Below are 12,523 nucleotides of genomic sequence, written 5' to 3' on the forward strand. Positions count from 1 at the left end.
CTTATGAAAATCACTTTGTGGACCTGAAGCAAGATTAAGATGAAGAACATAATGCAATCTTTTGCAATCAAGTTTTTGTGTCATGAAAATTCTGTCAAATTTCTATTCCTGTGGAACAGAAATATGCTTGTTGATGTTGATTTGACGTTTATGTTGATATTTTACAAGCAATAATATACTGTACACTCACCAAACACTATAGATCAGCTCTCTCGTCTCTGTGAGGAGGAGTCAATGCAAATCTCAGATGTCTTCCACCTCTACTTATCTGACTGCAGAGAGGATGACAGAGAACAGTTGACACACGGTTTAACATCTCCAGAGACAACAGCAGACAGCAGCTGTATCTGCAGATGAACAGTCTGAAAACTGAAGATTCTGCTGTTTATTATTGTGCTTAAGACTCAGAGACTTGAACAGCTGTACAAAATACAGGACTCATCTTTACTGAATTTATCACATATGACTAATATCATTACTTCAAATTATTCAGTACAGTTTCACCTAACACTTTGTGAGAAACACGAATATTTGATCAGAAAAAATATTTCTAAGCAGAGAATGTAGAAGATTACTAAAGATTACTAAATCTGCATCTTGCTTGTTCCACAGAGCTTCATTAAAACAACAAGAAGTAGCTGAACAATAAACAGCATTTATAGTTCAGTGTTTTCAAACGTCTAATCTTAGATTTAATCATGATACATAAGAGCACTTTCATATACCATATACATATATCATTTGATAGACAAACCAGCAGACCTTTTCATGTGCGTTACAGCTGTTGGTTTTTTGCATATCGTCACACAGGTTTAAGTTTCTAAATATAGAAACAAAATAAAATAAACACAAACTTGTAAATTAAGAAATCAATTTATCTTTCAATTATAACCAGATCACTTCATAAACTGTTTGTTACCACATTCCTTCATTTTTATGATTCAATAATCTTTTTTCAAGTTATATCAGAAATAAGTAAATGTAAAAGTAAAAGTTCTGTCTGAAAATGTTTTCTGATGTGATATTTTATACAACATGGATGGCAATCAGCTACATAAAAACATGAATACAAACATGAAGAAGTCCTTTGGATGAGGGACGAAACGTCTTCCAGTATCTTCAACCAAGTCCAGTTGACCTTGATTTTAACCTTCGTTGGATGAATACAAACATAAATTATACAATAAAGTTCCTGTACATGAGCCCCTCCCTCCCCGTGATATCCTGATGCAAATCTTCAGTCTGTGCAGTGTACTTCTGTCCTGCTGAATGCTCTTGTACTTTGTGTGGAGCATCAGAGGTCACATCTCCAGCCTCAGGATGATCAACACACTCACTCTTCTGCTGGTTGCTCTCTCTCTGCCCTGTGAGTTCTCCTGCTTCCTGCTGTTTTATCTTTTATCAGACAACATCGACTGATGGTCAGTCAGTGATCCCAGAAAACTTCCCAGATGACTGTCTCACTTTCTTCTTTGGTTCCTCTCTCCTTTCATCTCATCAGGTTGTACAGGTCAGAGTATGGAGTCCATTCCTTCTAGTTCAGTAGTGAAGAAGCCTGGGGAGAGTCTCAGTCTCTCCTGCAGAGGATCTGGCTTCACATTTAGTTGCTGCAGTATGCACTGGGTAAGACAACCTGCAGGAAAAGGACTGGAATGGATTGGGGTTGGCTTCTCTGCTGCCAGTAGTAACACTTATGCCAGCAGTGTGCAAGGACAAATAGAAATCAGTAGAGATGATAGCAACAGCATGGTGCATCTGAGACTGTCCAAAGAGGCTTTACAAAAAGTCCTCAGAATATTTGTTTACAAAGACCTACAGGTGGCAGTAGAAGACATGAAGTCAGATGACACTGACTCTAAAAACACACAGGTGAAAACTATGAAAGCAACAGTTGCTGTTGTGGTTTCTGACTTCCTTTTTTGTATAGTTTCAATCAACATACAACGGTCAATAGGTACTGGGGGTCAAACACAGACAGTCAGTGGTTAAAAGGACTGGAGAATCCCACAGACTGACCTGCATATATTCAGGGTTTGGCCATTAGAATGCTTGGATCAAACAGGCTGCTGAAAGGGACTGGAGTGATTTACAACTATCAGCTGGAGTAGTAGCAACAAATACTAGGCCCCATAACAAAATTTTGCTTAGGGCCCCAGGGAGGTCAGGAACGGCTCTAGTTGAGACCATGTCAAGACCGATACAAAGGCAGGGTAAGACCAAGTCAAGACCAAGACCAGTGCCCCAGACTACATGACACACAATAAAATGTAGAACATGATCATAGACACTTCTCAAATTGATCTGAAAGGTTAACATTTCCATTAAAACAACCAACATTCAACACTAAGAGCTGAAATCAACTTCAATCTACTTTACCATGTTTTACCATCTACCTAACCTACCAAGCGTTGGGTTTGCTGTTCATGAGATCAGAGAAGGAGCCCAAAGAAAACTCTATGACTCCTGGGATCTCATGATTCTTCTCAAATATGTCTCAGTTTTCTCATATTGGCCTCAGGAGCAAAAAACTCATCTCTGTCTTACTCTGATTAAAAGATGAGATATCTACAGTATCTTAAATAAGAGTAATTTCAGTCTCCAGAATGTGGAATAGAAAAAAAGCTCCAAGATATTTCTCATTTTTGTCTTAGTGACCACACTTAGTACTTTACTTACATCAAATGTTGAGTATTTTCTTTTTATGGGGGTTTGTACTTTTACTCCCCTTAATCTCAAATCCTTATTGTATTTATTGTTAATTATATGTTACAAGTTACTGAGAAAAATAAAATACAGTTTGACATTGAAAATAATGCACTTTCAAATGTCATGTTTTCCAATTTGTTAAGGTCACAGCCAGCCTAACTGGAATGCCCAATACTTTGACATGATGTTTAGAGATTAATTGATTAATGACCGAATGCACGCAAGAACTGAGATACAACATGTATCATGTCATACAGAATAAGCACTTTTACTTTTGATACTTAAGTACATTTACTATGGAATACTTTTATACCTTTTACTTGAGTAGAATTTTTAGGACTTTAAATGTGGATATGGTATTTCTCCTCTTTTAAGTAAAGGAAAATTGTACTCTATTTAATGACAATAAGTCGTTCATTATTAATTTAAGATGGATGGCGCAGCGACAGAGTTACATTTACATTTATTCATTTAGCTGACGCTTTTATCCAAAGCAACTTACAATTGCTATATGTTGTGAGTCTGCAGCTCTACATCCTGACCCCTTGTGTCCATGTTCTCTCCCCTCCCTGTGTCTCCTGTTAGTCTGTCTCTGTGTTGTCTGGGTGTGGCTTCTCACTCTGGGCCTGGCACTCCACCCGCACACCTGATCCACATTCCACTAATCAAGACTCTGCAGTATATCAACCCGGTTCTTCACCTTGCTCGTCGCCAGATTGTCAATTTACCTCAGTGGTATTTGTGCTGTGGCCAACTAGCCTTGTAGTTGATATACTGTTGTTTGTTATCTCAAGATCACTAACCTTGTCTCCCTGTGCTCAGGATCGCTGCCATACCCCGCTCACTGCCTGCCTGGAAATCCTGCCATTGCCTCACTCAGCCCACCGCCTACCTGGAAATCCTGCCACTGCCTCACTCAGCTCTCCGCCTGCCCGGAGGTTCACCTGCTGGTCTCCTTTCCCTGGTCTGCCCTCTGCTCTGCTCACACCCCACTTTTCAATAAACTCTGAATTCCTGGATTGAAACCTGCCCTGAGTCTGATCTTGAGGCCTTTTCCCCTAGTCTGCCATAACACTATACATGTCAGAGGTCGCACGCCTCTGGAGAGACTAGGGGTTAAGTGTCTTGCTCAGGGACACAATGGTGGATGGGTCACAGTGGGGAATTGAACCGGGGTTTCTCACACCAAAAGCATGTGTCTTATCCATTGCACCCCGTGTTGCCCTTTGAACAGCATGAGTGGGGTTCAAATCCAGCTCTGAGAACCTCCAGCATGGTTCTCCAAGCACAGACAGTGATGTGATGCAATCAAGCTCACAAACATCTCCCCAGAGCTCCCAACTGCTTTATCTCAAAAAGATATACTATTGAGATCTTAGTGTTTTCTCAAGAGTCAAAGAAAAGACTATTCTGAGCAAAAGATTTTTCCTCTGGGAAGTCGTGTGTTTGGTTTCCCACACTAAAGAATGAACAATTATCAACCTATTGCACAAATTATACTTAAACATGAGAGAGGGACTTTTGGAAGAATGGCTCATGTACAGTAAACATTCATCCTGTGAGGAGGAGTCAGTGCAAAACTCAGAAGTGATCCATATCCAACATATCAACGAATGCTTAATTGGAATATATTTTTAACAATTACATGAACCCGGGCAGCAACACCGTTTTTATCACATTTAAACTCCCTGTAAGAGAAAGTGGCAAAGACCTCAAAACATCAACAAACGAAACCTGCTTAATGTTGATCGCGGGGGCTGGAGCCAATCACAGATAAGACTGGACTAGAAGCGGGATCAATCACCAGTCAATTACAGGAATCAGTCATTTTCCATTTTCACCAAACAAAAACTGAATACCAGACCTGACACAGCCACATACTCCCTGTGTGGAGGAGTCAATGCAAAACTCAGATGTCCTCCACCTTTCCTTCCTGGCTGTCACCTTTGGCTTATTGTAACTCCAGCAATTGACCCTTTCATGACTTGGGAAAACCTGCATCACACTACCCATAAATTATTTGTTCACATCTACTGAATTTATAAATCTTATATAATAAAAAAAATTAAAAATGTTTTTTTCACTTAATTCCAATTGGGGTTTTCTTTCACAGTATCCTTGACTTATGAACACTTTGTGAAAAAATCAACAGTATAACATATAGACATTTTTGTTAAGGTTTTATTTGATTGTCTTTTCCCTAATAAAATGTAATTTAAATTACTAATTTGGGGCTATTGTAAAACAGATACACTGTTGTGACAGACATGATACAGACTGTGCCTAATAATTTAGTAATGTGTTTGTCAAAAATGAGATTAAACATTTATAAACATTTATTTTCCAGTTTCAGCAAACAATAACTGAGATCCAAGTCAAATCCAGTTTCTCCCTGTGAGGAGGAGTCAATGCAAAACTCAGATGTCTTCCACCTCTACTTATCTGACTGCAGAGAGGATGACAGAGAACAGTGGACACACAGTTTAACATGATGGACTATAGGACAGGACTGCTGCTTTTAACTGTCTGCTGGGCAGGTGAAGAGCTTCATTGATCTTATTTATTACATATCTTTTATTGATGTCAGCAGCTTATTTCACTTGATGCGTTTTTCTCCTCTTGACAGGTGTTGATGGTCAGACTCTCACAGAATCTGAACCAGTGGTTAAAAGGCCTGGAGAATCCCACAGATTGACCTGTACAAGCTCTGGATTCACATTCAGCAGCTACTATATGAACTGGGTCAGACAGGCTCCTGGAAAAGGACTGGAGTGGGTCGCATATATCAGTAGCGGTGGTAGCAACAAATACTACTCTCAGTCAGTTCAAGGCCGGTTTACCATCTCCAGAGACAACAGTAAACAGCAGGTGTATCTGCAGATGAACAGTCTGAAGACTGAAGATTCTGCTGTTTATTACTGTGCTCGAGACTCACAGTGACTGGAGTTGGTTGAGCAGCTGTACAAAAACCTACAGGACTCATCTTTCAGGCTGTTAGAGCCCAAGCATGAATAATGTTTTCTTAGTATTCATAATACATAGCAAATTCTATGTTTTCTATATTGTTTTATTGAATATATTTTTTATTCATATTTTTAGTGATGCATTATAGAAAGTCCTGAAGAGTGTTTCTATAAAGTAAGTACTAAACATTAAAGAAATGTAAAAAAACACAATAAAGATCACATGTACACAAATGGTATTGGCATCGTCCAAAAAAAATGGTGGTGGCCCAGCCCACCAAAACGCCAGTAGAGCCAGCGGCACCCGGGCTCAGTGAACCCAAAATCCCAGACACCCACCCCTACAGGAGTGGGCCAAGACCCACCACGACAACACTGGCCATGCGCCCCTGGAACTACTGCATGCCTTGAAGAGGGCCCCACTGAGGAGAGGGGACCAATGATCCAAGGTCCAAGGACATGCCACCCGCCTCGGACATGTGCAGAAGCCCGAGGTCCCTGGGTCCCCACACCAGGACCCCTGGGGCAAGGAATAATAATAATAATAATAATAATAATAATAAGCTTTATTCATATAGCACTTATCAAACAAAGTACAAAGTGCTTCACAACAAATCACACATAAAATACAAAAACAAATAACCACGTGGGTAATAAGATACAGGGGGATAAAATACAGAATATAAGAACAAGGATCACAATAAAGTATAACAAATATGTTCAGTAGGATTTAAGGAAGATAAGACAATCAAACAAAGTGATAAGAACGGTAGGGCAGCAAAAGTAAAACGAGTGGCAGCTCAGATAAAATCTGGATAGGCTTTCCGGTAAAAGTAAGTTTTTAAAAGAGATTTGAAACAAGAAGCCGACCCTGCCAGATCTAATTTCCTCAGGCAAGTCGTTTCAGAGCCTGGGGGCCCTGACAGCAAATGCTCGGTCACCTTTTGTTCTTATTCTGGCTCCAGGAACAGACAGGAGGCCCTTGCCAGAAGATCTTAGGCCACGGGAAGGCTCATACGGAGTTAAAATATCTAAAATATAATCAGGAGCCAAGCCATGAATAGCCTTAAATGTGAACTGGGCCTGACCCAGCGCGCAGACTTGCACCAGATCCAGAGATCCAGAGCACCGAACCACAGGCCTCCACACACCCCAAATGCATTTTAGCACAGCCCCAACCTGCAGCTGTCGGACTGCCACTGTCTATTCACTGTCACTGCCTGGAGAAATATTGTCTAATTTTTGGATAAAGAAATCTCAGAAAGAAGCAGACAGTTTTACAGTTGTATTGTGCATTTGAAGTTTGCATTTAGGCTGTCAAACTGAGGTGAAAAACACAAATACACAGAGTAAAAGTAAACCACTGCATCACCGCACTATTCAGAAAGAGGACAGCAATATTAAGGATCAGCACTGTTCCTGTATAGCTGGGCAGGTCTCTAATCGATATTAAAATCATTAAAAAGCAGAACAGTAGGGCTATATAATGTTACATTTAGTAGTAATTTCGGTCAAGTTAGGTAGCAGTAATGTAGCATGAGCTAACTAACATTACATTAAGAACAATCCACAGCCTGCATTTTCCTGGGTTTGTTTTAGGTTTTGGAAAGGGAATAAATCATACTCCTTTTAACCTCTCTGGGTAGCGACTGTAATTATTGCAAGTGCCCCAGGAACAACATATGACCATATCTTGGAAAAATACAGTAAAATAAACCTAGAAAATGACTACTTTTGCATTAGAGCCAATGGAGCACAGCCATGAAAGCGTCGGACCCCAGATAGAGCGAGTCCTTTACTGCGCTGTGATTGGCCAACTGTGTATTCGGGGCAAGGCTTAGCAAAGAGTCAATTACAACATAATTCATCTGCAGTGAAAACTTTGCTTTAAACAATGTATTGTATAGTATTCAAGACATTTTTATATTAAAAAAAAAACAGCAGCACTACAACTTTGTTAAATTAACCATCTTGTTGACTTTTAAGTCTATATAAGCTCTTTTATACAAAATGTTCTTTAAATAAAAAAAGTATTTTTCTATTCTGAATACTTGAGGAGACACACTTTAACTGATTTTAATCAAATTTAAAATGATAACAATATGCCAAAAAAAATGTTACTCATGTCAATGTTGTTCAAATTAGTTCAGCTTCAACTTCAACATGTTCTCTGTAGCTCTGGTACTGCTGGCATAAGTATCAATATAAATAGTATAAACAGTTCTAGATAAAATATTATTAATATGTTGCTCATATGCTAAAATGCTAAACTGAATAACAACCAAGTGTGTAGGTGGTGTGTGCAATTTTTCAGTATACAAAAATGAACATTGTCATAAATGCAAATATGCACATGTGCAGGGAGGTAAAGGGAAGTATTCACAGAAGATGATGTGCTAACGAAGCTGAGGATATACAGAGGTCAGAGCAGAGTCCTGAAAAAAGAAGCTTTTTCTGAGCCTACACAAATTAAAACATGTCAGACAGACGTCAGAACAGTTGTTGACTCTTGGACATTAATTTTTAACATTAAGTTTTCACAGCACGTATTCCACTACAGTTTTCTCATCCCTGTGAGGAGGAGTCAATGCAAAACTCAGATGTCTTCCACCTCTACTTATCTGACTGCAGACAGGATGACAGAGAACAGTGGACACACAGTTTAACATGATGGACTATAGGACAGGACTGCTGCTTTTAACTGTCTGCTGGGCAGGTGAAGATCTTCACTGATCTTAACTTTACTGGCTTTTATTTGTCTCAGCAGCTTATTTCACTTAATTCTTTTTTATCCTTTTAACAGGTGTTGATGGTCAGACTCTGATAGAATCTGAACCAGCAGTTAAAAGGCCTGGAGAATCCCACAGATTGACCTGTACAGCCTCTGGATTCACATTCAGCAGCTACTGGATGAACTGGATCAGACAGGCTCCTGGAAAAGGACTGGAGTGGATTTCCACTGTCAGACATGATGGTGGCAGCAGTTACTACTCTCAGTCAGTTCAAGGCCGGTTTACCATCTCCAGAGACGACAGCAGACAGCAGGTGTATCTGCAGATGAACAGTCTGAAGACTGAAGATTCTGCTGTTTATTATTGTGCTCGAGACTCACAGTGACTGGAGTTGGTTGAGCAGATGTACAAAAACCTACAGTACTCATTCTCACTGTGCTTATCGATCATGAGAAAGACTTTTGTTTTCATTTAATTCTGTCATCAACTTTTGTTGTTGTTGTTAAGAAAATAATGAAAATTGGCCCTGATAAAGATCATCATTAAGCAAAAACGATAAACACATAATTAAAAATGTCACTTTACAAAACAGCCAATGACAGCAAACACTGCTGAAATTATTTGCCCAGGTATGAATAAAATAAATACTACATGTACACATTTCAGCCACATTCGTGTAAATATTTATTGACTTCTAAAGTCGGTCACAATATGGGAGTGAAAAATAATGACAAAAACACTGTATGGCACAGGAACAATATGTAGCGTTAAAATAAATATTTGTGTTGACATTATTGATTTGAAGTTTATGTTGATATTTTATGAAAATTACCATGCTGTACACCAAACACTAGAGAGAAGTTGTTGACAGGTTTTGATGGTCAGACTCTGATAGAATCTCAACCAGCTGTTAAAAGACCTGGAGAATCCCACAGACTGACCTGTACAGCCTCTGGATTCACATTCAGCAGCTACAGCATGGGCTGGGTCAGGCAGGCTCCTGGAAAAGGACTGGAGTGGCTTGCTTTGATCGATAGTGACGGTAGCAGCAAATACTACTCCCAATAAGTCCATGGCGGTTTACCATCTCCAGAAACAACAGCAGACAGCAGGTGTATCTGCAGATGAACAGTCTGAAGATTCTGTTGTTATTTATTGTGCTCAGTTAAGCAGCTGTATAAAATTGTACAGTACTCATTTTAACACAAGTGTTTCAGTTAATAAATGTCATTACTTTAAGTAGTAGTTGATGAAAATGATACAGTAGAGTAACAAAAAACACTTTGCGAGAACCGGTACTCTTTGATTTGGAAAACATTTCTAAACAGAAAATTTTTCTTAATGGGCACATTTTGCTTATTCCATAACAGAGCTTCATTAAACAACTCCTCTGAGAAGACATTAGCTGAACAATAAATTGCATTTGTGTAATCCAATGGTTTCAAATGTCTAATCTAAGATTTAAGTGTGATATAAAACAGCACTCCTCCCACCATCCAAAGACATGCAGGCTAGGTTAATTGGTGTCTCTAAAATTGTCCTTAGGTGTGAATGTGAGTGTGAGCGGTTGTTTGTCTATGTGTGGCCCTGCGATGGACTGGCGACCTGTCAAGGGTGTACCCCGCCTTTCGCCCGATGTCATCTGGGATAGGCTCCAGCCCCCCGCGACGCGGTTGACGATGGATGGATGGATAAAAGAGCACTTTCATATACATTATTTGACAGGTCAACCAGCAGATATTTTCCTGTGAACTACAGTAATTAGTTGTTCTGCATATTGTCACACAGGTTTCAGTTCTTAAGTAGTTCATTTCCTCTTGAGGCTCCAAGTGTCTGTAGCTTTAGACAGCCACAATTTTAATACTGAAACATTTAAAAGCCTCACTTGTGTTTACAGTAACAAAACATATATAAATCAATAAATCAATTTATCTTTCACTTATAACTAGATCAATGAATAGTCTGCTGTTTCAAAATGTCTGTTTTCTGATGTGATATCATGTCCAGCATTGATCAGTTACAGCTACATTAAAGCCATGAATACAAAATAAATGATTCAGTAAAATTAAACTCTAACAGAGAGCCTGTACATGAGCCCCTCCCTCCCCATGATATCCTCAAGCACTGGAATGGATTGGACGTGTTTACAGCGATGCGAGTGGAACAGATTATGCCAGCAGTGTGCAAGGACGATTAGAAGTCACCAGAGATAACAGCAACAGCATAGCTTATCTGAGACTGTCCAACTTAAACCCAGAAGACTCTGCTGTGTATTACTGTGCCAAAGACACACACTGGTTAAAAGAAGCAGAGAGACTTTACAAAAACTCCTCAGAACATTTGTTTACAAAGACCTACAGGTGGGAGTAGAAGATATGAAGTCAGATGACACTAACTAAGGAGAGAATGACAGTGACTCTAAAAACACACACATGTGAAAGCAACAGCTGTTGCTGTGGTTTTGGCTTCCTTTTTTTCTATGGTTTTGATCAACATGTGCAACCAGAACCTGAATAAATGATAATAAAATACCAGTAGTTGAGGATCTCAATGAAAGACTGTTAAAATCGACACAGGATGACTGGCCTGACAGAGAGGGACTTTCTCTGACAATTCTCTGTTACTGATGCTTCACAATAGCCGCTGCGATTATATCAAATTTAAGATGGTCATCAAAGGGAGTGCCCAAGTATTTCTATTACCTGCTTGTCATTATGTATGATGCTCTCTGAAGAAGCATCTCTGTTTCGCCTAAAGTCAATAATTAATTATCCATCCATCCATCATCAACCACTTATCCTGCATACAGGGTCACGGGGGGCTGGAGCCCATCCCAGCTGACATCGGGTGGAAGGCGGAGTACACCCTGTACAGGTCGCCAGTCCATCGCAGGGCCACACATAGACAAACAACCAGTTACATTCACACCTAAGGACAATTTAGAGTCAACAATTAACCTAGGCCGGATGTCTTTGGACGGTGGGAGGAAACCGGAGCACCCGGAGAGAACCTACACAGACACGGGGAGAACATACAAACTGAAAAAAAGAACTGAAATACAAACATACACACAGAAAGGCCAGGGCAACCGGGGTTCGAATACACAATCTTCTTGCTGCGAGGCAACAGTGCTAACCACTGCACCAACTGCTAACTTCTGCCTCAATAATTAATTATTTTGTTTAAAAAACATTTAGGTTAAGCAAACTGTATTCAAACAAGGCGATAAAATCAGTCAGGGCCTTCCCGTGTGCAGATACTGGACTTTGGAGAAGTGACAACAATGCAGTGTGATCAGAAACCCTAACCAAATAGCTGCTCTCCTGGGGGCTTCCTAATAAAGAGAAGGGGTGAAAGGATGCACCTGTGGAGATGAATATGGAAAGTGAAGAACAACCATTTACAAAGACCCTCTGCTCTCGAACAGTTACAGTAAAACATCTAAAATCCATCAAACAAGTTGGTGAGGCAAGTTAAAATCACAAAGCAGCTTGTCTATTAAAAGATGCGGCTGCATTGTTTAAAATACAGACCACAAAAGTTGTGGTATTGACTGGTATTGAAATAAAAAATATCCAATATGTTTGAGACTGTGACAAGACTGAGCAGAAATGCGGTTAGATTCTGAGACGAGATAGCGACCTTCAAAAAGTGGTAAAGTGGTCTGCACAATGTTAGCAACCATCACACAGGTTGGATCAGACAGCCTGCAGGGAAAGGACTGGAGTGGATTGGAAGGGCACGTTTGGATGGACAACATATTACAAAGATTCACTAAAGAACAAGTTCAGTATCGACACAGACTCTTCCAGCAACACAGTGACTCTAAACGGACAGAATGTGCAGCCTGAAGACACTGCTGTGTATTACTGTGCCAGACATCCACAATAACACAAACCAGCAGTAGACCTGAACAAAAATCCCTCAGTGCCTGAACACTTGTAACATGAAGCCACCAGAGGAGGAGCCCTCAGACCACTAATGACTTCAACACCAGCTCACTGTTAAATACAGAAACAGAAACACTGAAAAAGTAAAGTGCAATATAATATGGTTTAGTATATCATAATAATTATATTAATAGGCATTTTCCAAAAAGATTCTTCTCTGTCTGACTGCTAT

General features: G+C 39.8%; 2 gene segments (V, D, J or C); both read left to right on the forward strand.

Moving 5' to 3' along the window:
- Positions 1–1,320: 1,320 nt before the first annotated feature.
- LOC123958715 lies at positions 1,321–12,292 on the forward strand. The segment is given in 4 exon segments: positions 1,321–1,366; positions 1,502–1,664; positions 10,543–10,698; positions 12,094–12,292. Coding segments are annotated over 4 exon segments (564 nt in total).
- Positions 5,195–5,701, forward strand: LOC123987303. The segment is given in 2 exon segments: positions 5,195–5,243; positions 5,333–5,701. Coding segments are annotated over 2 exon segments (363 nt in total).
- Positions 12,293–12,523: the final 231 nt, after the last annotated feature.

The sequence above is a fragment of the Micropterus dolomieu genome, linkage group LG02, assembly GCF_021292245.1.
Source record: "Micropterus dolomieu isolate WLL.071019.BEF.003 ecotype Adirondacks linkage group LG02, ASM2129224v1, whole genome shotgun sequence".
In the NCBI taxonomy this organism is placed as follows: domain Eukaryota; kingdom Metazoa; phylum Chordata; class Actinopteri; order Centrarchiformes; family Centrarchidae; genus Micropterus; species Micropterus dolomieu.